Source organism: Etheostoma spectabile, chromosome 3, assembly GCF_008692095.1.
Source record: "Etheostoma spectabile isolate EspeVRDwgs_2016 chromosome 3, UIUC_Espe_1.0, whole genome shotgun sequence".
In the NCBI taxonomy this organism is placed as follows: domain Eukaryota; kingdom Metazoa; phylum Chordata; class Actinopteri; order Perciformes; family Percidae; genus Etheostoma; species Etheostoma spectabile.
The window spans coordinates 24,977,147-25,004,343 of record NC_045735.1 but is presented as its reverse complement, the minus strand read 5'-3'; the positions used below and the strand labels follow the sequence as shown (position 1 = coordinate 25,004,343).

Below are 27,197 nucleotides of genomic sequence, written 5' to 3'. Positions count from 1 at the left end.
TGTGTGTGTGTGTGTGTGTGTGTGTGTGTGTGTGTGTGTGTGTGTGTTGACTGGCAAGCAAATGTAAGCCAGAGTGTCAGGTTGTGCAGAGCCACACACCCTTTTCATCTCCGCCCAGCTGTCATCTCTTCCTGTCTTTCCTATTTGTAGGGCAGCACCTACACATACATACACACACACACACACACACACACACACACACACACACACATGCCCTAAGGCATGGATACCCGACCCAAGCCCGACGGTTCCCAACGGTACCCGATAGAAATTATGGTCGGGTTCGGGTCGGGCTTGGTCACATCAGTGCGATAAGGCATTTGTTGTAAAATGGTGCTGCGGCTCCTTTAAGAGAGCTCAGTGCATGTGTGTGTGGTAAGTGGACAGAAGAGAGATATAGAAAGAGGAAGCAGACGTGTAGATGTGTTAAATTTTGTACACAGTGTGTGCGGTGTCCAAAATAATCCTCAGACTGAAAGCCAAATTCATTCATTTGCTCACCAGAAACGGGATTTTAACCCTGATGTTACTCATTTTATAATGTGGGCCCTGGAGGTAACCAGTGTCCGCTGGTTTTCCAACCACAGTCAGGAAAGGTTAACACATTGAACATATTAAATTAAACAGATTATTAACATGCGATTGTTGCCCCGTGTGCGCTGATGCACTCATCTGTTGACATTTCTGAATGCCTTTCTACAGTTGCTTAATAAAAGCATTTCACACAAAAACGTAGCCTCACGCGCACACACACACACACACACACACACACACACACACACACACACACAAAGAGAGAAAATTCAAAGCTATCCACAAACAAACAAATTAACAAATCTGATACTAAATCATGAAATAAATATTATTGTATTGAACTTTCAAATTACCTTTCCATTCTGAATTCTGAAGTAAACTTACTTTTGCTAGGCCCTTAGAGTCTCCTGACTCATCTCTCTTTCCTACTTTTTGATTTTCTGATGGTTTGTGTTATACTCCCTGACGTAATTGTTTATGGCACCTTTTATGAAGCTTGTTGAAAGACAATGAACAAATGAAATTAAGTCGGTCAATAAAGACCTACAGCTGCTTTCTTCCATTGTCCATTAAAAAGTCATTACATCTATTTTCTCTTTGCTCTCACTCTGTCTCTCTGCTATGATGTTGTGTTGTCAGCATGACTATTAGACAACATTGAAAAAGATGAAAATACTTAATCGGCAAGTTGACTATTCGAGGGTCTTCATTGCTCTGATTCCAAAAGCAAGAAACGTTGAGGATATAATTCCATTACCTCAGAAAAAAACAGTAAACTCAGGATTATAGTACTCCTTGGATGAAAACCAAGTTGTGGTGTGGGTTCCTGGTATTTTGCTAGAAGGTTCTGCTTAGATTAGTTACTTGCTTATGTCTTCCTCCCTGCAGCCTGAGGGCCGTCAGCATGTGTTTATATGTGAGTGTGTGCTCGTGGTTTCTCTGCTGCTCTCCAAGGAGGGTGGGGCAGCAGACATATGTCTGGAAGCAATGATTTTATCGATTCTTTGATCTTCACATTTTACTTCCTTTTCGTCTCAGTTACCCCGTTTTGTTCAGCTTCAAGGACCATTTAACACAAGTAACATTTCTTTCTTTGGGTGATTGTTAATTTTGCTGTAATTTTCCAGTTACTAAGGCTGTATTTCAGAATTGTGTCCATGAGCTCATATTTAGTTCTTCGATGATGCTGGTTTGATAGACATTTTCTCTGAATTATATATTGGAAATTTGAAATATATTGGAAATATATTGTCTTTTCTAAAGAAATCTTATGCAAATATCCATTTTCTCTTTAAATAGTAAGACTACACAATACAAAATGTCTGTTTTCCATTGCATTTAATTGATTGTTGTTTGTTCTGCACTCTTCTGTGAAGCCCTCCGTACTCCTGGCATAGTAAATTAGAATTGCAGATCACTGCAGTTGAGAAGTGCTGTCAGGGAGCCCACTACTTCCAAAAAAATCTGCCAGTCAGTGCACAAAATGAAACCACAAGCACAGCCTCAGGGGAACAGCTCTAGTGCTTACATCGTAGCTCATGTTTAAGCATAGAAGTCATGAAGTAGTTGAGTGGGTGGGTCATTTGCATCAATGGGCGCAAAATGACCCAAAGGAGGTTAAGGGGTGGATAGTGATATATTTGGGGGTGTGGGCCATTTAATCAATATCTCAGTTTATTCGAGTCACAAACATAGGCAAACAGATTTGATAAGCAGCAATAAAAGTAAGAAGGTTGTTACTCAATTGAGTTGATGATTTTATATTTTTTTGTGATTAACTGATATTTTAACAGTGTTTGGTTTCCTCCTGTTGGCCTGATGTACATCCAGAGCTGAAACCTCTGGCGCCAGTGTCATCCTCGGATCTGCCCGTGTGATTCATCTGCTCATTGCCTGCTCTGCTTTTCGGCCATAACTCAATTCCCTCTCTTGTTTGCAAAACTGTCCTAAGCTCTCAGAGGGGGATCTGGCAGCGGAACATTTAATCTCCCAGCTCTCAGTCAGTATTCCCCTCAGTGACCAGACCTCGCCCTACTTCTGCAACTGTTGCCTGTTGCTGCGGTCACATCAAAAACACTCTGCATTGTTTTCACTAGAGATCAGAAAACAATCCCTTTGACATCCTAGTAAATCACATTTTCACAGTACATCGAAAGCAGAATGTCCTTTAAACTGTGTCTTTGGTTTTTCTCTTCACAGGTCGCAGGGGAACAGAAGTATCACCCCGAATGCTTCACCTGTCTGAACTGCAGGGCGTTCATCGGTGATGGAGACACATACGCTTTGGTGGAGAGATCCAAACTCTACTGGTGAGTCTCAAGCACAATATCATAAGACATGCACACACACGAATATCAAAGTCTGTCAAAATGACATCAGACTGTGAGATGTAAACCTTGTTACATTCTTCAGTCTTTAATTGGCCTAACATTGTAACACTAGCAAATCAAAGCCTGTGCAGTTTGTGGTGTTGTAGCTCAATTCCCTCCTAATTTACCAAACTGTAATTTTCCTTTTTTTAGTAAGTTTTCCTTATTCTTTCTTCTCCTGCAAACTAATCCACTCCCTTTGAAGTGCAATAAAGCCACAAAAAAACACACACACAAAAAGCCAAAGCTGCAGTTGATTAACACAATCTTAAATTTATGCAGCATATTTTGGGCTTCAAAAGACATTTTGTCGACATTACGACCAACTGTGGTGACAATGCAATGGTGGAAATTCACAGCAACCACGGCTTTCACACACAGTTTTGAGCTTATTGTTTAAGATCTGTCGATTCTTTTTTGGTATTTTGTACCAAATAAACATAAGAAGCTACTCAGAGTACAGTTGTTTTAAGGTGGTGACGGAGATTTATTGTGGTAAATCGCTCAAGACATAGTAGTTACAAAGAAGCTCATTTATTAACATATTCACCGCTCTAACAGTCTCAGTTTTGATGGTTTTAATCGTAAACCTGTCAATTCAAATCAGGTTCTTTATGAGAATAATTTCTCTCACATGTCTTCTTTTGTGTCTGTTTCAAGTTCAGGTTGTTCTTTCTTTGTGTAGCTCAGGGTTTTGTTAGTGGGACTGTCAGGGTTCAATGTGTATCACAGACAGAACAGCCTTTGTCCTTGTCTCTGAGTGGAAGTGGATGATGACAGCGTGATGATCTCAGATCATTACATGTAGATTGGGTAAAAGTGGGCTTTGTGTACTGAAAAAGGAAAGGTCATTCAAATTACATATCAGCTCGGGTGTGTTAGTTTTGAATCATTTTGCAGCTATTTCATGAATCCTCCTTACATTCCGAGCATTCTTCATGTTTTAGGGAATAATAGTCAGCTCAGTGTTTTCCCAAATCCAGCAAAAACAACATCTTGTCAACAGCATGTGATGCTGTAAAAACAGCTGTAATGAGAACACGTTCTCCTTATGATTGCATGAATGGCTTGAGAGCCAGAAATCTAACTAGGATTCCCATTCTCTGTACCTATACTATCTGTACTATTACAGTACTACTACCTCTTTATAACGTCCCTCCTCCATTTCATCTATCCTTCCCTCCTCTCTCTCTGGCTCCAGCGGTCACTGTTACTACCAGACCATTGTCACCCCGGTGTCGCTGCCGGACTCGCCATGCTCACGGATCCCACACACGGTCACACTTGTGTCCATCCCAGCCTCCGCTGAGGGCAACAACGGACGCAAAGGGCGAGGTTTCTCTGTAGCCATCGACCAGCCGCTCAGCCCAACCAATGGCTACAGCCCTGAACACGGACCTACTGTCAGAGTCTCCCAGTGAGTCTATCTGTCCATGTTTGTGTGTGTGTGTGTGTGTGTGTGTGTGTGTGTGTGTGTGTGTGTGTGTGTGTGCATATTTTGTGGATTGTCATTGTGTGAAGAGGAGAGACACTAAGTCTAGGACAGGTCAGCCTGCAGGACTAATGACAAGGAAGGGTAGACAGTGTGATAGATGAGAATCATTTAAAATGTATAATAGAATGGAAGGAAAAGGAAATGAGCAGGGCTAAGGCTTTAGTAATTTCTGGTCTGTGTCCAAACTAAAATCTTTCAATGTGTGCGGAAAGGTGTTTTTCATTTTTGGTGCTTATTGTTCTTCTTTACTCAGGGTGGACGCAGACTGCATCAGTCCAGATGTGAAAAACTCAATTCATATTGGAGATAGGATCCTTGAAATCAACGGGACGCCCATTCACCATGTCCCTCTGGATGAGGTATTTAGCACAGTGAAAGATTTTACTCTACTGTAATTGTGCAAAAGAAAGAAATCTTGATGTCATGCTCTACTCAATGCAGTTCTGTAAAGCGTTTTTACCAGACTTTATTCATCAGAGCATTTCTCTAGCTATATAAACGCTCTGTGCTGTTCTAATTGTGGACTGATCAACCAATTTGAACTCTTCCTCTCCAGATCGACCTGCTGATCCAGGAGACAAGCCGGCTGCTGCAGCTCACCATCGAGCACGACCCTCACAGTCAGGGGCATGAGGGAGACTCCTCAGAGGCTGAAGTGGACGGCCCCCTGTCCACCCCTCTGTCAGAGGGCCCCAGTCCCATCCTACCCATCACACAGCCACCCAACCATGACATAAACAGCCTGAAATCCCGCATCATCACGTAAGAAACCGGTTTAAGGCTGCTTATTGCAGATTCTGTCAGGGAGATATTTTTACTATTTGTTCTAGCTCCTGAGCCAAAGCCATCCCTAGATGTGACGATTGAATAATTAATTGCCAAAAGTTCATCTCTTGTGTTCCTTTAGGTTTAGCTGTTTAGTGTATGAGTTTCTTCCTGCCTACATATACTGTATCTGATAAGGAAACTCCCGTAATTCCAAACACTCATCAAACACTCTGCGTCTCTCTTCTTTACCCCTCCATTACTTTCCTTCTCTTCTTTCTCTTCCGGTCACTCTTCCTGTCTCACCTTCCAGGAGGAGCTGCAGCATTGATAAGTCACCAGGCTCCAGCAATGCAGCGTCCCCCATCTCCAATAGGAAGGACATCAATCGATCAGAGTCGCTCCGCGTCGTGTCCAATCAGACGCACCGCATCTTCCGCCCATCTGACCTCATCCATGGAGAGGTGCTGGGGAAGGGCTGCTTTGGACAGGCCATCAAGGTAGATTTGGGGGCAGAGACACTGCTAGCTGTATGTAAAGTATCTGCTATGTGCATAAATGCTTAAGAGAACAAATGTAGTCATACTCACACTGTCCAGAAAGTGGCAGCATTGAGATAAGTAAGAGAAGTATAAAGAGACCGGAAGTTAACATTTTTGTGTTTATAATACACCCTGGAGTTTTCAAAAATGTCTGTTTCCCATGCTGACATACAGAAGGTAGAATGCTCAAATCCTTTATGGTTAACATTGTCTCAGTCTCGCAGCTTGTTGCTTAACTTGATTTTTTTGTCATTTTATAGGTGACCCACAAGGAGACAGGGGAGGTGATGGTGATGAAGGAGTTGATTCGCTTTGATGACGAGACGCAGAGAACATTTCTGAAAGAGGTGGGTGGAAATGGAAAATCCCAGATGTTATGTCATTAAGTGTGAGTGTAAGATTTTCTCAGTTTTCTATTCAGAGACTGAATCAACTCTCAAATCTCTATGTAAGTTTAGACCTCCGATCATAACATAACGTACATTTCCTTCAATACAAACATCATCTTAATCAGTAAAATGAGGGCAGTCAGTGCCCTGAAGTTAGTGAAGCAAGTTTGTTGCAGGTTTGAATTTCTGGACCATCTGGAAAAATATGGGCTGAGGAAGAGAAAGAAAAAGTATTTTTGTACATGACCAGAAGCTGAATATTGCAGTTAAAATTAGCATCTCGTCTGTTTAAATGTAGGGCATGAGTGAATAAAAAAGGAAGACTTCTCTCGCCTGAATAAATGAATGTAAAATACTTGAAATTACCTCTGAAATTGGACAAAATTGAGTGTTAACAGCTTTTTCTCCCAAAAATGATGGATGAGTAGAAACCAACAGAATTTTCCCTCCCACACAGAGCTTCCTACCATTAGTCTGACAGATAACAAAGAATGACTCATATCTAGAAGTTTAGACTTCTGTAACTTTATGAGTTAATTTTACGCTTGTGATCTGAATCTGAATTACTCCTCAAGCTCTTGTTTCTCATTCAGTTAACAGCTTTTTAATTGGGATGTTTGAAGTTCAGGAGAGTTGGTGCCATATGTGTAGGGCATTAGATTTATTTTTAGTTACAATAACATTGAGTCTTTGCTTTGTAAATGGTGTAGACGACGACAGAGTAGAAAGAGCGCCTATAAAACAAACCACAATGAAGCATGAATACTACTCCCGCTGGCTGGTTGTTTGTAGGTGGCCCAAGACTCACATCACCGAGTCTCTCGTGATCTTGTTTGAGAAAGGAATGCACCAAGAGTTTTTTAGACAAAGACACCATGAGACTTGACGGATAACATTTCAGCATTTTGTGTGTGTAATAGTGACCTCACCCTCACCCCCCTTCCTCCTTCATGAACCAACACTCCGGGAGGTTTTATGAAGTGTCATACTGTTGTAGTGCTGTGACCACTGCTCATAACCTCTTACACCACACATGCTGGGTAGCGTTGCCTTTGCTTAGCGCTCCCGATTTATTTAGAAGTTCTCAACTATGCTGGAAGTTTCTGTTGCCTTTCACATCAAAATAAATAGAGCAGAATCCTGTATGAGCCTCAGTGACCATTAGACAAAACTTGTTTTTCTGGTAACAGTAGTTTGGTTCAAAAACCAAAATCAACTAATGCTGAGATTAAGATGTCAGTGTGTGAAGTAGCTGACTTTGTTTCGGCCTGATTATATTCCATCTGCACATAGACTAATTGACTATCCACTTTTTGACAAACAGCTTTGAATGAACAGCTTTCCTGAAATGAATTGGTACAATTCATTCAACTTAGTATCACTAAACTGTAAGTTAAAAGAGTAGTTTGACATTTGGGGAAATTAACTACTTTGCTTTCTTACCAAGATGAAAAGACTCTCATGTCTGTGCAGAAAAGATAAAGACCAGACCAAGAAATATTCCAGCACATACAGTAACCCCCTGCAAAACACAACTTTATGTTTTTACACAATTGTTTTTTACACAGATTAAACAAACAAGATATAACATGTTAATTTGTGAACTTTAGACATGTTGGTAGGTGGATTTTGTTACCTTTGGACGGAGCAATGCAAGCTGTTTCAGCCTGTTTCCAGTCTTTTTGCTAAGCTAAACTAACCAGCTGCTGGCTGTAGCTTTGTATTTATTTGTAAATGAGATCGGTCTTCTCAAAAACTAAAAAAAAGACGCCAGTAAGTCTGTTTTCCAAAATGTTGAATTAATCCTTTAAGTTTTATTATGTGGTTTACCAATTTGTCCAAAGTTAATAATCAGCTCAGACTGTCAAGATCCTTGAGCAGCATTCAGTGTCAGTGTCTAAATATGTCTGTTGTTTTTTCAGGTGAAGGTCATGCGTTGCCTGGATCACCCCAACGTCCTCAAGTTCATTGGAGTCCTCTACAAGGACAAGAGACTCAACTTTGTTGCAGAGTACATAAAGGGAGGCACCTTAAGGGAAATCATTAAGAAAATGGTGAGGGTACAGTGTGTGCCTGTTACTTTTATCTATTTAATATTAAAAATGCATTCAGTAGACCTGGTATTTGAGGAAATGGTCTGGTCTTGCATTGCTTCAGGTGGAGTCTTTGTATTTTGCAGGTGTTTGCAGTTGTTTTTGTTAGATGTCCTGATTCATCAGTAACATCTGAGCCTGAATACAATGACATTTAATTGTTTTTGCTCACAGGACAGCAACTATCCCTGGAACCAGCGGGTCAGTTTTGCCAAGGACATAGCTGCTGGGATGGTGAGTTCAATGACCAAAAAGTGCATTTAATTGTTAACGATTCTTTTATCCTAAACGGTACAGCTGTAAAGCCTCATCAGTAACATTCCTTAATATGTAACAGTAAAGGAGGGTGCATTACTTCCTGATAGCCTCACTGCTGTCTCCCTCTAGTGGTCTGTTTGCCAACCGCAGCCCTTCTCCTAATAATTTGCACTATCTTTTCCATGCGCCTCTATTTAAAATTACAGCATGAATTCCTGCTGGATTAGACCATCAATTCTTAATGTGTTCTCTTGATATGAGTACAATGATGAATCTCGTGCATGACTGGATTATTGTGTTTACAACACCAGCTACTAGAGAGGAGACAAGACAGGATTGTTCCTCTTGGCTCTTGGGTTTTAGTTAATACTAAAAGCTTCAACCTTTTCTGTTTTTTTGTTTTTTTAATTTTTCCTTCCTTTTGGTCCTCTCCTATCTGTCTATCTATCTGTCATTTAGACATATCTGCATTCCATGAACATAATCCACCGGGACCTGAACTCATACAACTGTCTAGTCCGAGAGGTAAGAACGTGTGTATTCCGTTGTGTGTGAGTGAGTGAGTGAGTGAGTGAGTGAATGAGTGTGTGTGTGTGTGTGTGTGTGTGTGTGTGTGTGTGTGTGTGTGTGTGTGTGAGAATATACAGTGCCTATGTACATACAATATGTTTTATTTGAGGATTTAACACCTGTCATTTTCTGTGGAATTTCAGAAACAAAAACAAAGCAGAGCTTTGTTAGCAGTAGCTATAACAGACTAAGCCTTCTTTTGTTACTTGCAGCGTAAACTTCCAGCCTACCTTACTCAAATAGAGACAGTATATGTGTCACATGAAAACAAGACGTTTGTATAGAGTGAAATCAACACTCAGAGAAATTAGATGCTTGGATTTAAATTTCAAGTTTTCTGAAGGAGCTTAAAACTAGCTGAACGCTGCTATTACCTTGAAGCATTTATCTCTTTTATAACTCTCTCTTGCAGTACCAGGCAGCAAATATGCTTGCAGCACAACAATAACATTTTATGACATTTTATTTTTCTTCGTATAGAACAACTCAGTGGTGGTGGCAGACTTCGGGCTGGCTCGGCTCATGGTGGACGACAAGCACGATGACAGGTTGTCGCAGGGCAAACTGCCCAGCCTGAAGAAGCATGACCGCAGAAAGAGGTACACCGTGGTGGGAAACCCCTACTGGATGGCTCCTGAGATGATCCACGGTATGAGCTGGAATAACACTTCTGTCTTTTCAAATAAGATGGATTTATATATTAAAACACATTCACACCTTCCAAAGATGAAGAGAACGACAGTCACTGCAGTGCAACAGTCGTTGACTATATGTGGCATATCCTCCTAAAAAATGAACCAAAGACTAAATTTTGTCCTTTTTTCTTCCCAGGGAAGAGCTACGATGAGAAAGTAGACATCTTTTCCTTTGGTATCATGCTCTGCGAGGTAAGTCACCTTCCACTATCTGTACTAGTAAAAACCCAACTAGGTTTTCATAGAGGCTACTAAAATTCTGCTTATCGGTCATTTGAAAAGTTGCTTTCCTAGAAAATTGAAAACTTTAAACCCTTTCAAAACCTCTGGACTCTTTGCAGTTTTAACATTCATTAAATTTGGCCAAAGTATACCACCCAAAAACAATTTTTGTTCCCACTTTTCCCCAAAACTTTATATTTTGACATGTTTTCTGTCAACATTTCTGCAAAATGTCAAGTCCTCCCATTATTTGTAAAACATCTATTTCCTTTTATGAGGAAAAGGTCTTGCTTCCAAAATTCCAGATAGTTGCTTTCCAAATGAAAATCCAGGCCTCAAAATATAGTAAGCTTTGGGCCCGGCCACACACCATCCACATAATTTGGGCTCAAGAGTTTAGTTCAGTCACTCAGAAGCCCCAAGATATGACTTCCCCAGATGGACACCATTAGCCAGAGAATATTTCAGGGATTAGAGGGAGCAGAAAAGCAAAGTTGTCTTCATGTGGCTTCTGACAGGCCGACAAACCGTGGTTGTGGTCTGCTGGCAACGCTCCTCTTCAGTTTGAAAGGTTTACTGGTTTCAGCAGATTGGCACAGGATGTTCCATGTTTAACTCGTCTTACTCTTTCTCTTTCTTTTTGATTTTCTTGCCCTCTCTAGATAATTGGCAGGGTAAACGCAGACCCGGACTACCTCCCCAGGGCAATGGACTTTGGACTGAATGTGTCTGGCTTCCTGGAGCACTTCTGTCCCCCTGATTGTCCCCCCGCCTTCTTCCCCATGGCTGCTGTGTGCTGTGACCTTGATGCAGACAAACGGTCAGCCATCTACAACAGATTAACATTAAAATATACGTAAAGGGACAGTTCACCTAAACATTTTGTTTTTTAGTCTCACTCAAAGTTTCAGGGTAATTTGCTGACTTTCGCATCTGTTGGCTGTAGCTCACCCGCATATAGTAAATTAAATGGCAATGTTTCTTTACCGAATACAAGATTTTATTGTGCAAAGTTTTACTGAGAACTCATTTTTATTAAGAAACAAGAAACCGCAAGTTCTGTGAATTGTCATGGGAGACCGTTTCATAATATCTGGAAAGAGACTTATTGAGTTTTTCTGTATGTATTTTTAATGCTTGAGCAGCATAAGTAAGATGCCTTACACTGTATTGGGTGAGCTACAACTATAAGCTTTAGCGAATTGCCATGAAACTCGGAATTCTGGGTAAGAGGACTATGTTTTATTGTGGTTTGGAGTGAATATACACAAATAAAAATAAATAAAATAAAATGCAATACAAATATTTTATACTGAGATCCCTATCTCCTTTCTTTATTTTTTAGGCCTGCATTTTCCAAACTGGAGGAGTGGCTGGAGAACCTGAAGATGCACTTGGACATTGGTCTACCGCTGGTGTCGGAAGTGGACCAGCTGCACAAGGCCTTCTGGGAAAACCACAGCATCACTCGCCCTGAAAACGGCCTGCACACCCACCCTGAACAGCCAGAGTAGGGCTTAACACAACTGGAGGAGTGGGAAGTTAGAGTAAACCCCACACGGGCAGTGAACGCCTGTCTCCGGCAGAGCAGCGGCTGGAGGAGTCGTGTAAATACTCCTCCATGTCTGAAGCTGCGGGCGCAGGCTGGCTCAGGCTTAATGAGCAGACTCAGGGGGAAATGTGGATCTAAAAAAGCCACCTGTGCAAGAAGCACACATATACACACACACACACAAACATTCAAAGTCAAATCAAGAGACATTGAATATGATAGCTTGATTTTGCTGCACCCGAAGCTAAAGTGTCATATGCAATCAGACATAACTTTCAAATCATGACTCAAGTCCTAAATCATGTAGATTTAACATTAATGGTCATACAATTCAAGAATACTAACTGTACTTACTGTAGTGTGTATATTCATGTGGACAAAGTAGTCCAAACATCAAGGCAAATGGCCTCCTCACTTTGGTCCTCTACAGCAGGTGGTTCTGTGTGAGTTTGGTTTGATTTTGATTTTGGTTTGGATATCAAAACTGAAATTGTGAAAAATGCAAAGGAGAGGGGCCCGCCAGTCGCTTAAGACATAAAGGTTGAGATCAACTTGCTGTCCACTACGAGTCAAACAAAACCTTTTAAGCTTTAAATAGTTCACTGAGGAGTGCATGAGTGTAAATAATGCTGTCCTGGTTCACCGTGTCCCTCTGACCTCATTTGGTCATAAACTACAAGACCTACGTGTGTCTGGGCCCCTCTCCCTCATTTGTTGTGTAGCACTGACCTAACATTAAGGAACACATCTTTTCCATAGATTTGGTATGTTTTCTCCCAATTTAAAGAGCTGTTAGCGTATCTCATTCATATTGACGTGGCATATGTTATCCATTCAAACACATGTCAGTGTACATAGCTGGCGACACTGTAAATGTTTTAAATATTGTAAATGTACAGACATATTTTATATATACGTACGCTACATTGCCATATTTTTATTGGCCGACCAGTTGAAATTAAGAAGAGTTCAAGTTTGACAGCAGTCAATAAGGTACAGCTGAAAGCTTTATTTTGTTTTTTTCTACATTGTCACAACTGTGGCTGAGGTTAGGGGCTTTTAGCATTTGAGATAATCTTATTACCCCAAAGTATCCCTCACCCTTAGTTCAAACTCAGTAAATGTTACATTATGTAATTTCCCCTATCCAAAAAGTGTTTTCAAACATTTGATTGGTCATCTTGGAGTTCATGCACCCATAGAGGTGTGCTGGAGTAAACTTAATTGTAATACTGGATTATCTATTCATATTGCTGAACTAAATCAGAATATTATGATCTACTCTAATTATATATGATTTGAGAATTTTAGGGGAATCAATCTATTGTTAATTATTTACTCTTGTCTCATGTACTGTAAAGTAGTACTGCCTCATCATGTCAGCTGTCTGTCCACATATTTGTCTCACGTCCTGTGGATGATCCACTGTTTGTTTACATGTAAATGCTAGCTGTAAATATCACTGTATATATGTGTCTGTCCTGGCATCTGTCTGTGTGCATTGCATTAACATGGGCACTCCTCAGATATCATCCCTTCCACTGTCAGATAGCTCTCTTGCACCTTCTAACATTTTCTGTCTCTAATCTAAAAATCTTTTATTTTATTTTTATTTCCTTCTGTTGTTTTCATGAGCTGCATGATGTACTAGGTAGGTCAGCTTCTAAACTGAGCTATGTTTTTGTCTCTAAATGATGTCATTTTAAATAAGAAAACAAAATGATAAAGTCAACCTAAAAAGGAAATATGAAAAAACGCACCATCTGTTTTTTTAATATATATATATTACCACTGATCCTTTTGTATACATTTGAGTACTTTAATTTGCACTATATTTCCAAATGGCTGGTTAAAGCCATGTTTGTTAATTTCCTTTCTTGGGCTACTTGTGATAAAGAAATAAAATATGTCAGTTCAGGTTGATATATGAATGCAAGACACTGATGGAGCCTTTCAACTGTAAAAATGGGACCTGGGATATTCTTCCTCTTGATAGCAAACAGTTTCTGAGGATTTAAATGCATTTCTGTGCATGAATCCATTTTTAAATACAGTTTTGGCAGGACCCCTTTTTATCCCTCAGTATCTTAAAGTCAAAGAAAGAATGACTATATTTTGCTTTTTAAGCTTGTCTGTAAGTCTGCAGAATGTCTTTGCTACCAAGAGGATGCGATGTCCCAGCTCTGCCTGCTGCCTATAGACTGTTCCTTTGTGAATGGTGTTCTGCGTTGTTTCTGACTGCTTGGTTTCGTATGTGATGCCCACAGAGGCTGCAACCACTGCTGGTCTTTCCGATAATAGAGCACTTAAACTGGCCTGTCTCACCTCCTCATCTCCCGCTTTTGGCTCAGGGCCGTACTTTTCTGGAGCTTACTTCACAATTCAGTTAATTCAACAGCTTAATAGGAAAGCAGCATTCAACAGCAACAGTGAGACTTGTTAGACAGCATGTAACTTTCTGTCAATGTATAGCTTGATAACACAAAATATGCTTCTGTAAAACCAGCCCCTCTTGGTTGATGTGTTTGTCCGCGGGCATGTAGTGTACACGAGTGGCTTTGCCATGTTTCTTCTCCATTCCGGTCTGAGCCATGTCGAGCATGTCTGGTGTGTCTGTGAGGACGTGTTGAGGATCATTGAGAATGTTGCCGCAGCACTTCTCTGCAAAGGATCGTTACCTCTGAACAATGCTGTGCCTTTGTTGTAAGCTAGCCTTGCCAACGACTCGAAAACGTGAACTGATTTCTTTTTTTATGTATCATAAGTGCAAGCCTGTGGATTGAATATCATTGCTGATACTATGATGTATGATGTTTCATCTTGTTCTGTATCATATTTATATTTTCCAGATTTCCATTGTTAGTTTTGATATTTTAATATTATATTTCTTTTCTTTTTTTGGTCGTATTTAATTTTTTTTTTTACACAAGCTGTGAAAACAATTCTGCACTTTAATCCTGAACGTGAACATTTAGACTCTGAGGAGGCGACTGTTGTTTTTTTTCTCCTTTGGTCACAGCTAAAAATAAAACTGTTGCTTCTAAAACAAAGACTCAAAGTGTGTACATTAATGATTATATCTCTATCAGTCATTGTTGGTCTATTCATATTCACTCTATTATTAACCTTCCTCTACATCTGCACTACTGAAGCAGAGCAAAGTATGTAAGGTCCAATAACGTGTAACATCTTCTGAGTTCACGCTAGAAGAAAATGTGTTGGCTAGTGTTCAAGATAGGGCTTTCATTTGCTTAGAAAAGAAAAGGTGAATTCATTAGAAATCATGTTGACCACCAGATGTCACTAATGTTGTAATTGAGGCAGAGATATTTATAAACTGGCCAAATGTTTTGTGTCTAAAATCTTAATTTAAAAATAAGTAGTAACTATTAGCTTTCAAATTTATGTAAATGTAAAAACAAATGTATTTTTTTTATAACGTAATGAAATAGGCTAGTCAAATGAAGGTACTCAAGTGTCTCAAAAATACCTCAATACTGAAACACATGCATCATTTTTTACTTTGCCACATTTCACCTCTGACGGTATATTACTAGTGTTACAAGTAATATTAATATTAAAATAATAATAAAGCACATCAGCTAACCTACCACATTAATAACCATAGCAGGGCATAGCCTTATGGTGATTCCTCCAACATACCCCTGTAAACACTGGGCGGGATCAGGGATAGTAGTTCTGTGACATGACATTCAAATAGGCTACACTTACTTGTTCTATTTGTGCACTGTGTGTCTCTATTGCTAACAATTACCTGACCACCGTTCATTTCCGCGAGGAATGGCGCTTTTCTTTTCCATTGCGGGTGCACGTGACCCCATCCCATCGCATCCACGTGCGATTGTTTTCATTCCGACGCTGCTGCTGCTGCTGCTGCTGCTGCTGCTGCTGCTGCAACAGCTCGTGACGTCACCGTGCGGGCTGTGTGTGTGTGTGTGTGTGTGTGTGTGTGTGTGTGTGTGTGTGTGTGTGTGTGTGTGTACACACGCACAAGGGGGACGGGTTTGTCCGGTCAAACACACGGGCTGTCATTTCGCCTCAATTGTGTTGGGATTGAGAGAGGGAATTAAGCAAAATACCGAAGAAGAAGAAGAAGAAGAAGACGAGGAAAGAAGGCAAAGAAGAAGAAGGTCGCAGCTGAAACTTTAAAAGATGGAACATTCGTCCAGCAACAACCGGTTTCGGTCCACAATCTTCAACCACGGTCAGTATCCTTAACATCTGACACTGCGTGTGGGATGTGTTATTACTCTGGCGATGCTAGTGTAGCACGTTTGTGCTTACCCACAATTAAGCCTAACGTTACACACCGTGTCTTCCTTCATTAGGACACTCGGAGCCGCATGCACCTTAAAAATACTCGTCAGTCATGATAAATATATCGAGTCTACAAGTCAAATTATCCAGGTTTGTAAACCGATGATAAGAGTGCAGGGAAATTACACTTTTACTGGAGGGTACACTTCGTTCTGCTAAACGAAAATCACCGAAAAGCCCGGCAGTTTGAGCTCCACACGGGACACGGCATCAGCAGCATACACTGTAATTCCACAGTTATGCAAGAGTGGTACCAAGACTCGCCACAATAAACTATTTCTGGACCGAAGATATAGTGTTAGCTGGATAGCACACCGGCAAACTAAGGGCTGCATGAAAGACTTGTTTATTTACCCTGCAGCAGTCTAAAACAAGTAGTTCTGGCTCCGTTTGTTGTCAGGGAACTTTACACTCTAACCCAAATGAGATCACTGCCTCGCTCCCATGCTAGAGCCTGACCCTGACTGGATTTTTGAAACAGATTCTAATATTGATACTTGAGAGTTTAACAATCCGACTTTTTCTTTAAAGAAATTCACAACATTCAAGATTTAAGATTCAAGATTTCTTTGTTGTCATACCACAGTACACTGTAGTACAAAATAACGTGCAAAGTTCCCAGCTTAAAAGAATACAGCACAGAAACCATTAAAAACACTGTGGAAAGGTCAAGTTATTAGTTATATGAATTAAAATAAATGAATGCTTAAATGCTTATATGGGTGTGCAGAGCATGTAGAGTGATAAATATAAATGTCTAAAAAAACTGAAAAATATAAATATCTAGATACTAGATACATACTATTGGGAAAGAGTATAAAGTATAAATATCTGTCTTTAAAGTGAAATAGTGCGGTAGAGAATAATGTGCATTCCAAACTGATTATTTTGTATATGAATAGTCAGATTGATTGGACTGTTTTAGTGAGTTTCATTGTTCAACAGTCTGACAGCAGTTAGGAAGAAGCTGTTTTGTCTTACAGTCCTTGCTCTCCAGAGGGGAGGTGGGAAAACAGTCTGTGGCCAGGGTAAGAGGGGTCCTTGATGATGCTCTTTGCATTCGACAGGGATCTTTTTCTGGGCCAGCTCTTGAATGGTAGACAGAGTAGTCCCAATGGTCCGCTCATAACGTAAGCGCACATTTTAGATAAAATGTGTTTGTTCAAAGAATTGTGACCACGATGCACTTAAAGGGACATTTTACAGGTGAAAAATCACACACATTATATAAATCAGCTGACATAGCTATACACCTATATGATATATCTGCAATAAGCTAATATCATTCATCATCTGATAAATATATTGGACTATAGCTCTAACGATACTCCAGACTTTCTGTTTGGTAGCATCAAAGAGATTTAGTTGTCTGTTTCAAACCGTATCCCCTGTATCTTATCATGTCTGTTGGCTCCCAGCCTATTCAAAGAAAGTTGCTCATTTCCTGGCACATCAGTCTCATGACATGGTGCACTGGAGGCTGCAGTCACACTAATACATCTGACTCATTGAAACTGTTGCCCTTTGGTATATACTACTGCTGTGTTGACGACAAAGAAGAAAGAGAGAAGATAGTGGAAGGTGATGGCAGCTTTCAGTATGCAGATAAAGCCGAGCCTCCATGTGGTATTCATTTATTCTTCTTGCGTGTATTGATCTTGTGCTGAACCTGTGATGATTATGTTTTATTACAAACATAAACCAAAGTGGATAGAGGGCTTGCAGGCTCAACAATGTGTGGCAGAAGCTTTAATGACCATGTATGTGTCCAATTGCTCCTTTTTTCTCATAACAATCTGTATGCTATGACTAAGGTACATAGATAGATCTAAATATATGAGTATACGACTGCATTAGTTTAACCAGAAACCATGATAGCATCATGAGAAACAGATTTATTTTAAATCCATGTTGCATGTGCAAAAGTTTATTTTCTATGTGGTTGGTCATCTTATCTTTTCCTAACCAGAAAGTGAAATTGTACGCCCTGAAAGTCACCTATAGTATCTCTGTAAAGTCATGTTTTTGTGGAACCACTTCAGATTTTACATCTTGGTGATAAGTTCAAATGTTAGTTTTTCCATGTCTTTTCCTGCTTCAACTCACTGTAATATCGTCTAAACAGTCCTTTAGTGATATTTCTTTTTATAGAACTGTTTACACATATCAGTCAGTGAATTGAAAACTCAAAACTTTGTAGCTGAACTCAATTAGTAGCTGAACGGACCCTTGAGCTGTATTTGGACTAGAAACTGGGGCTGCTTTATTGAGAGCCCATAACCCATTTTAACAAATTAAGCACATGTTCTCATTCCACACGCGACACCAATCCCAGACACCAGCCCAGACTCACTTAAAAACAATAACTGTGCGAGGCACCCAGTAGGAAAGTGAGTGGCGTTGATAGGAGGCACAGTCAGCATTAGCACATATTCCTCAGGCAAAGCCTTGTGCGACAATCCTCGCCGCTGTCTGTGGCTGCGCTGGCGGCATCCCTGGTGGAGGACCTCAGCATGTAGGTCAAGAGATGAACCACAAGAAAAATGAGCAAGTCAAGCGAGAAGCCATTATAGCACAGCACGGGAATTTAACATTGTCACATGTTCTAACATTCTGTAATAACATGTTTTCAGATCTGAATTTGCTGCCATTTTTGGATAGCTGCAGTTGTGGATGTTTAATTTATCTGTTCATTTGTTTGCTCTGTCAACAGTGCACAGGAGTCTTATTTGCATGCCATCCTGCCACAGTAATTTCACTCAAAGTGCATCTGGAGTGATGCATACTGATGCCAATTCTGTTTTAAAGAGCAGCAGCAGCAATATGTGGCTCATATATTATATATTGTCCATATGCAGGGACTACTGAATCTCTGCCTGTCAACTGGAACATTTGTGCTGTTCCTGACGTGGTTATAAATGGTGACAAAGGCTATAATTGTATTTTAGTCCCTGAAGCACTGTCGGCTCTGTGAGATGACAGGTGGGGATAGTCCTGAAAAGTAGTGAATCAATATTTTCAATACTGTCAGTAAGTTTTCCCAGAACAGGTGGCTCTGGAGTAAAGAAATGTGTTTTGCCTCTTAAGAACTGAAAGAATCAGTAAATGGCCGTTTTCGACCGGTGTCTGCTCACGACAAATTGCTGGAGAGGCCAACTGATCTGAAAGTGCCAGACTTTGAGATTAGTGCCAGTTTCATTCCTCAGCGTGTCACACCTGCTTTGTTCCCTGACACAAACTGACATGAACTGAAACAGCGGGGTAGTTTTCCAGATGTATTGTCCTTTAATAATCAATGTCTTGTATTATTGCAGCCCAATCCTTGAGAAAAAAAACCTACCAGGAGCTCTCCACCAATTTATTTGGGGAACACAAGCACGGTAGATAGATAGATAGATAGATAGATAGATAGATAGATAGATAGATAGAGCTAAAAAAGGGAAATTATGTGGCTCAGCCTTTTTAAAACTAAAACTATTGAAAGCATACTTAATAGGTCTAGAGATGTGCAGAAGTTGAATGTGTTGGTAGGTTGTCTAATTAATCTAGTTGCTCAACAGTAAGTCTTTGTCACAATTTAGTGTACAAATAGGTTTCTTGGCTGTCTTATTATAAATAAAGCATAGATTTGTTTTTTTGCATCATATTTGTAACTAATAAAAACCTACAGAGAAAAGTAAACATTTGTAACCAGTCCGTGACTTTTTTATGTGACGTGTTTAAACAAGTTATAGGGTTTCCCTTTCTCGAATAAATAAATGATGTCAGGTAGATCCTGAAACTGAATGATGATGGATGAGGTGTCAAATACTATGTGATAACCACAAAAAGGTCAGATGCCACCCCAAATGTTACCTAAGCATGTTAGCATCGATCAGTTGTTTTCAGATTATTACCAGTGTTATTCACATACATGTTCACCCAACTTGTTGTTTTGTCAGATGATATATTTTCAACGTGTTGACAAAATTGTGTTTCTGTTCTTTTCTTATGTGCATGACCTCCTTTGGATGTGGATTTTGAAATGATTTCTACTGTGGATCAATCATCCTCCTCTAACCAGATGATGAGGTAAGAAACTAAAGTTTTCCTGAAATCTGCTGCCGAAGACGAAGTAGGTCACTGGTGGAAGGAGATTTGGCCTCGATTATCTTGCCAAAATGAGGACATAGGGGTTTATTGATGTCAGCCCATGTTACCACTGATGGCGACTGCTATTCAGGGGGGTTGTTGTGCTGTTTGTGTTCATTTGAAAGGGATTTTTGTTTTAAAGGTGAAAATAAGTGAATCCCTTTTAAATTTTAGAATTTCAAACTTTGCTGAAGCCACGGCCTACTGTTGTAGTTTCTTATTCACAAAGTGTTCAAACGGAGCATGCAACTTTCCTGTGTAAACTCGGAGCTTGTGTGTTTTTTTTTTTTTTTTTTTAGGAATAGCTGCGTGAAAATGGGTGTATTCATACAGCCCAGACTTTCTTGTTTCTTGTGTCACAAAGTGACGACTGAGAATCTGCTGTGTGTCAGCTTTGTTTGTGTACCTGCTGAGTTTCACTCTTTCCATTTTAGTGTTTTTAGTTGCCTTTTTTCTTAGCACACAGCTTGATCATCCTTCAGCAGAGTCAGCAGTTCTCCTGAAGTGTATCTAGTGATGGTGCTCACCTGTTATCGCCTCTCAAGTAGCCTGCCACTTCAGTGTCAAAACTCCCCCTATCCTTCCTCTTCTCTACTCCCCTTCTCTATGTCACTGTCTACATCCCACAGCCCCACAGCTGTGTTTGGCTCGGCTGTGTGGGGATGAAGCGTAGGGGTGGGGAAGGAGGTGTGTTTGCTTATAAGCCCAAACAGCTCATAGAAGGGTGGGGAGCAGTGGTTCTGTATGGGTGTGACAAACCCTGGTTCCTTCCTCAGCAACATTCCTAGTCTATGTGACAATGCTGCAGGGTGTGCTGACAGAGAAAACACCTTGTGACGAAACTGTCATCATCTGTCCACGGCCCAGCCCAATGTTGCTGCCACTGTTCACTGGTCATTGGTAATGATGGTTTGGCACATCTCTTTTTGGGTATGTGATTAAATAAGCTGATTAACCAAGTCTACATACATTTAGTTCCTGCTCGTAAAACCCCACCCATAGTGTGATTCTCATTAAAAACAATGTATCTCTCCTCTGAAAGCCATCATTCAGTCCAGGTTGACATAACTAAAGTGCCCTTCCCCTGCGCCCACACCTCGGCATTGTACACCGCACAAGACTATGGGGTGTGGTGGAGCAAGAGGGTGGCTGTGGTTTCCTTTTGTTAGCCTAAAAAATGCCACATAACCTCACATACATGCACACACATAGAATGACGTCACTGTTCATGGGCAATGCCAGCTGTGGACAGAGAAGCAGAGGAGGGACGGTTTCTCTCTCTCTCTCTCTCTCTCTCTCTCACTCACACACACTAACCATGGTGCATTCCTCTGTGGCTTTTACTTAACTAGCCATTAGCTTCCTGTGCCTTCATATGCTACTTGCCACTGCAGCCAAAGTGTAGTCAGTCTATACTTGGACTTTATTAGCCCATTAGCTTGCTAGCTACTGCAGTGGATACTTTCCCTTTCCTCTGTTTCCACTGTAGCTGTGCCTGTTTTTCTCATTTGCTGTCACTGCTAGTGTGTGCACACTCATTGCATTCATTTGCAAACTGGAATGGCAGAATTTGGAGATATGATGCACCACACCCGTTTGTACACTGATTGACATTTCATTGTTAAAGAGACAAAACATTGCAAGCAATTAAGTCACAGGAATGTCAAATGATGGGTGTGTGAGACATGATCTGATGACATTCATAGTACATTGACTTTATAGTTTGACACTGTATGTGTTAGATTGGAAAGATTTTACTTAGACTTAAAACAACTTTTCTCTCTCCCTTTACATATGTAGTTGTTATCATCTGACCACCATATAGTATCAAATGTTAACTTTGTGCTCTTGCCTGTGCAGTGAATTTGTCATTTATTACAATATTTCGGTCAATCCACACACCAACAATAGTGACACTCTACTCTGTGAGCCCTTCAGTGAGGGAGGGTGGCGGATCACTCATCAGTAAAACCTGATATTATTTTGTATAACCACTAAGGAAAAGTGTGTGGGCTTTACTCTTTGAGCATGTAGTGCAATTCACTGTGTGATCATGGCACATTGGTGAAGCAGAAATAGAGGCTGGAGCAGTGGGTTTTTGGCCTGTGGGCTTGGTTTTGACAGGCGGCCCTATGGGCTCTTTCAGTTTGATGTGAGGGCAAACAATCGGGTTAGGGAGCAGGCACGCAACACTTCACTGAATACAAGGTCGCTGTAAGACAACAATAAAGAGATGGTGAAAGATGAGTGCTTAAAGAGGGATTTGCTGTGAACATTGACGCCATCATTATTCTTTTGTAAGAGCCAGTTTTTCCACAGGAAGAGAAGCTGTATTGTAAGGTGAATGTACCTTTCATTCAATATGAATTATGTAGGTTAATGTTGGATATAATCATCACATGGGGAAATGCTGTGGGTACGTTTGATTTGTTTTTATAGCTAGTAAAAAATTTTGGGAGCGCCTGGATAGATCACCTGGTTGAGCGTGCGTTCCATGTACAAAGGCTCAGTCCGGTTCCCACCTGTGGCCCTTTGCTGCATGTCATTCCCCCTCTTTCTCCCATTTTACGTCTCAAGCTATCTTGTCTAATAAAGGACTAAAATGCCCCCAAAAAATCTTTATAATATTTAGTTGCCCTCATTTACCATATGAAGGTGCAACATACTTAGAAACAGTATAATCAATATAATGCATTCAATAGGCCTTACTCATGAAAGATATTTTGAGGTGTCACATTGAGAAGACCAGAGTAAATAATCAAATTAATGAGGGCAGTTTTAAGGGTTCTGGTATTGTTTATGCTGCCTGACTGTCACACAGTCATGACTTACTGGTTCACTTGAATAGAACAGAGCCATTGTTAATGTTATTAGTAACTCTTCTGCTTTTCCTACTGTGCCTGCTGTTAAAGAGACCTGTAAAACAACAACTACAAACTCAAAATGATCCTAGACATGATGCTTAGTTACGCAACAAATAGAATACCAAACACTTTTACCAAATGCTGTTAAGCACACAGAATCTACACATATATGTTTTACAGCTGTAGAGTTACTACAGAAAGGATGTGATCATTGGCTATTTAATCTATACGTCTCCTCTCCTTCTATGCATTCCTGTGCAAACCTCTCTGGAATATCTGCTTGAAGACTGCTGTTAATAGTCTTTGCCTCCTTTTTGTAAACGGCGAGCTTTAAAATGGCTTGCTGAATTGCCCTATTTGGTCCTCCTCTGACATCCTAACTTCCTAAGCTCTGTGCTTCCTTCCTGTCCCTGCTGGGCCTGCTCACCAGACCCTTAAACTAATTGGCTCGTGTCTTCATCTCTGCAGATGTCCCACGTCAGCCAGAGCTAGCCTCCCAACCTCCATCCTCAGCCCTCTGCAGAAGTTTGGTTAGAGGGCGACCTTAGACATTCCTCCAAAGCCTCATAGAAGTGGCCTCTGCCAAGCCCCCCACCCGCTATAAATAATATCAGCCCAGTTCCCATGGCCCCCAACGAGGTCCCTGCACTCATCTAGCAACGCTTGAAATGCTACGGCGACACAACCCTGTTCTACTAACCCAGGGATGATTAGCTTCCTGGTAGGAAGTTGTGTTGGTGTTGAGGTCATGGCAGTGGTTATCAAAGCTTTCTGACCGCCATGATAAAAGGGAGTAAAGGATTCTTTCTGTATACAGATCATTTGTGTTCTGCTGCAGCTGTTCTGTATTTGAGAGGCTTCCATCTAAGGACTGCATGTTCTCTACAATGGTGACAATCAGTGATGTAGCTGTGTAGCTGAATGCATGGTTTGTTATTCACATCTAAAGTGTGGCTGTTTTTAATTTTTTGGCATACTCGAATTCTATGTGCACATTGCACAGTTATTGTATTTGCAACATTCATCCCTAACCTCTGTGGGACAACTCTCAAATTCCTTCAGAGCATTCTTGTCTAATCCTTGTGGGATCAGCCCATTGAAAATATATTTACATGCAGGGGTGTACTTACGTAGTTTATGCAGTCATTAAGTCATACTTCAAAAGTTGGTGACTACAAGTAATGTATTGTAGCTCAGCTAAAACATTGACACAAATATTGTCATTTTTGTATGAGTTTAATTTTTCAATGGTGTATTAGTCTTATTCAGGCTTCTTCATGATAACATGAGGAAGAAGGGACACATTATTTCCACTGCAGTTACTGTGAAGATTAATAAAGGAAAAGGCTTTATTAAATGTCAGTAATAAACGCCCAAGGTTTTTTTCTGATTTAACAAGCATATGGCAAATATTACCTAAAGATGTCAACTTATGATTTATTGCTTAATAGGCAAGGATGCAATTAATCCTGGAGGCATGATGCATGTTTAATAAACGACATTGACTTTTTCTCCAAAGTCACTGTCATGTTAATAAAACCCTCATCGTGATAAGGTAGATTTAGGCCTGTTCTGTCCGTGTTGTTGAAAGGCATTTTAGGAAATGTTTAAACACTAATATTTGGTGGAGTTTTTCTTCTTACTGCAACTTTACATATTTTGTGTGTCAGTGTTCAACACAGACAAGTTCCACACCGCTCAGGCGGAGAATCAACCACACTCTGTTAGGATGGACAGTAGCCTAGGCTGAGAGCCAGGATGCCTTGATCTAATCTTTGTGCCTCTGGGAGCAAATTGAGAGAGTTTACTCTAACTGCAGGCACTGGGAAGACACAGCTACATACCAGGCAGATAACAAATTAAGACATTAAGTCGTTAAAATATCAGTATCAGAACCGCTACAAACAAATGGTCATATTAAAAGCATGTTTTTGAAATGCAATTTGTACAAATTTATTTTTAGGTGAATAATATGAATTTTGTATGCAACATTTAGCCCCCAAGTCCATAATTTATGTTTTTAAAATGCCACCACATCATATTCAACAGGTGTTAACCTGACAGTAATAGTCTTTCAGGTGTTTTTTTTCTTAAGATTTAAATACTACATGTGTTTGACAACTTCTGATGGTAGCCATGAGTGCTGAAGTCTGTATGTGTGAATTTTCTTGCATGTGTGTGTAAAGCTGTGTAGGTGCTAATACATAAAGATGATAGCTGTGAGTGTCCAGGTGCAGCATTGCCCTCAGCTGCAGAACCCTCCACTCACCTTGAGAAAACACTTCCAAATACTGCCACCATGCTGCAGGACAGTAAGAGGAAATCCCAGGCAGGCCAAAAGACGAGCAGGGGAGATGGTGGAGATCTTCTCGAGGACAGGGGACGTAGTAAAGGATGGTTAATGTCCTCAGAGAGCATAAATCGTCTATCTTGACTCAGTTTGTCAGTGGACATGAGCCGTTTATCTTTAGGATCTCGGTTTTTGATATAAAATGGCACAGATATTGGATAGTCTGAGATTATCTAGAGGAAATGGGGAAATGCTGTGGTGTTGAAGGCGTTCTAAATGACCAAAACAACTGTGTGGAAAGTGTGCGCAGTGATGAAAATCCAGCATACCCAAAATACACAACGATAGTAAAGAAACCTTCTGTATTCTTCTCACTATCAATTTCAACACAACCAGCAGTCACAGACAAAACATATACATATGGTGGTATCAGATTTAAGCACTTGGGTATAAGTAAAGCATGGAATGTGTTAGCATGCTGTGACACGATGATCGATGGAGGAAAGATGAAGCTGAAAGTTTAAGACACAGTTTAAACCACAATGTTTAGAGAATGTTACTGTAAGTGGGATTTAGGAGGTGTTTTAGTAAGCGAGGATAAAGAAGAAATAAGTGTTCTTCATTCATCAATTAGCAAGTTATTTTATAAGTTGTGGATATGGATTTGACTGTCCTTTTTAAATCTGCTGTTCCTTCAACAACAGCTGCTCACCCTGTGCGGTTAAACAGTATCAAATGTAATGGGACTCAAAGACCAGGTGCACTTTTATTGACCATCAGCACGGTGTGTGAATTTTCCTTCCTCTGACCCTTTGGTGTGTGTGTGAGCACATGTGTGTGACTTAATCCATGTCACTCCACAGCCAGCCCTTTTAAAAATCAGTTGCTGAAATAAACACAACACTGTCACGCCACCAGTCAGTCAGTTTTTACTAGTTGTTGAGGGGTTTTCTGCAAACATTTTCTGGAATTCCATAAGTCAAAAGCAACTGCTATTTTCTGTTCTTTCTCTCGATCTGGAAACAGATTTAATATGCTGTATTATCAGTATCCACTTCAGCTGCAAATGACTCAGCATTGTAGGTGTAACTGTAAATTTGGCGTTTTGTAAAAATAGAAGTTGCATATCCACTGAGAAACAGTTGTTATCTGATGTGCTCCTTTTGCAAACTTATATTACTACATGCGCTAAAAATCCATTTAGTTTTATTTGCATGTCAGTCAGCTATGTTTGAAAACAGACCGCTTTAAGCTTTTCTATTAAGACTTTTTTTTTCTTTTGAAACCCAATGAATTAAATTTCCCATTTAAATGGAGTGTCTTGAAATAGAGTATTGTCAACTAATCCACGTGTGATTGGTTCATCTCATGACATTTAGTTACAGTGGGGCTCGAAAGTTTTGGCACCTCAGGTGAAAATTTTTATTAATGTGCATGAAGAAGTCAAGAAAAGATGGAAAAATCTCCAAAAGACATCAAATGACAGATTAGACACTTGTATAACATGTCACAAAAGTTAAATTTCATTTCCATCATTTACACTTTCAAAGTAACAGAAAACAAAAAAATGGCATCTGCAAAAGTTTGGGCACCGTGCAGAGTTTATAACATGCACCGCACCCTTTGGAAAGCTGAGACCTGACCGTGTCATGGATTGTTCTCAATCATCGTCTGGAAAGACCAGGTGATGTCAATCTTAAGGTTTTAAATGCCCAGACTAATCTGACCTTGCCCCAACAAACAGCACCATTAGATCCTCTAAGCAGTTGTCTAGAAAACTGAAACTGAAAATAGTTGACACTCACAAAGCAGGAGAAAGCTATAAGAAGATAGCAAAGTGTTTTCAGATGCCAATATCCTCTGTTTGGAATGTAATTAAGAAATGGCAGTCATCAGGAACAGTGGAAGTTAAAGCAAGATCTGGAAGACCAAGAAAAAAAATCAGACAGAACAGCTCGCAGGATTGTGAGAAAAGCAAGTCAAAAACGACGTTTGACTACACGATCCATCAAGAAAGACCTGACAGACACTAGAGTTGTGGTACACCATTCCACTATAAAGAGATACTTGTACAAATATGGTCTTCATGG

General features: G+C 40.3%; 2 protein-coding genes across 8 annotated transcripts in view; both read left to right on the top strand.

Annotated features, from left to right (window-relative positions):
* Positions 1 to 14,533, top strand: part of limk1a (LIM domain kinase 1a) — a 56,415-nt gene extending 41,882 nt beyond the window's left edge. For all 3 annotated transcript variants that reach the window (XM_032505586.1, XM_032505593.1, XM_032505603.1), the window contains 13 exons: positions 2,734 to 2,843; positions 4,105 to 4,320; positions 4,652 to 4,757; positions 4,955 to 5,160; positions 5,477 to 5,663; positions 5,966 to 6,052; positions 8,017 to 8,148; positions 8,362 to 8,421; positions 8,905 to 8,970; positions 9,496 to 9,664; positions 9,847 to 9,902; positions 10,595 to 10,752; positions 11,278 to 14,533. In XM_032505586.1, the coding sequence (XP_032361477.1) occupies positions 2,734 to 2,843; positions 4,105 to 4,320; positions 4,652 to 4,757; positions 4,955 to 5,160; positions 5,477 to 5,663; positions 5,966 to 6,052; positions 8,017 to 8,148; positions 8,362 to 8,421; positions 8,905 to 8,970; positions 9,496 to 9,664; positions 9,847 to 9,902; positions 10,595 to 10,752; positions 11,278 to 11,446 (1,722 nt within the window). In that variant the 3' untranslated portion in view covers positions 11,447 to 14,533. The remainder of the gene's footprint in view (positions 1 to 2,733; positions 2,844 to 4,104; positions 4,321 to 4,651; positions 4,758 to 4,954; positions 5,161 to 5,476; positions 5,664 to 5,965; positions 6,053 to 8,016; positions 8,149 to 8,361; positions 8,422 to 8,904; positions 8,971 to 9,495; positions 9,665 to 9,846; positions 9,903 to 10,594; positions 10,753 to 11,277) is intronic.
* Positions 14,534 to 15,472: 939 nt separating this feature from the next.
* Positions 15,473 to 27,197, top strand: part of septin4b (septin 4b) — a 45,481-nt gene continuing 33,756 nt past the window's right edge. For 2 of the 5 annotated variants that reach the window (XM_032509229.1, XM_032509227.1), the window contains exons 1-2: positions 15,473 to 15,709; positions 19,886 to 19,893. In XM_032509229.1, coding sequence (XP_032365120.1) covers positions 15,658 to 15,709; positions 19,886 to 19,893 — 60 coding nt within the window. In that variant the 5' untranslated portion in view covers positions 15,473 to 15,657. The remainder of the gene's footprint in view (positions 15,710 to 19,885; positions 19,894 to 27,197) is intronic. The other 3 variants (XM_032509200.1, XM_032509230.1, XM_032509222.1) reach the window with 3 other exon arrangements.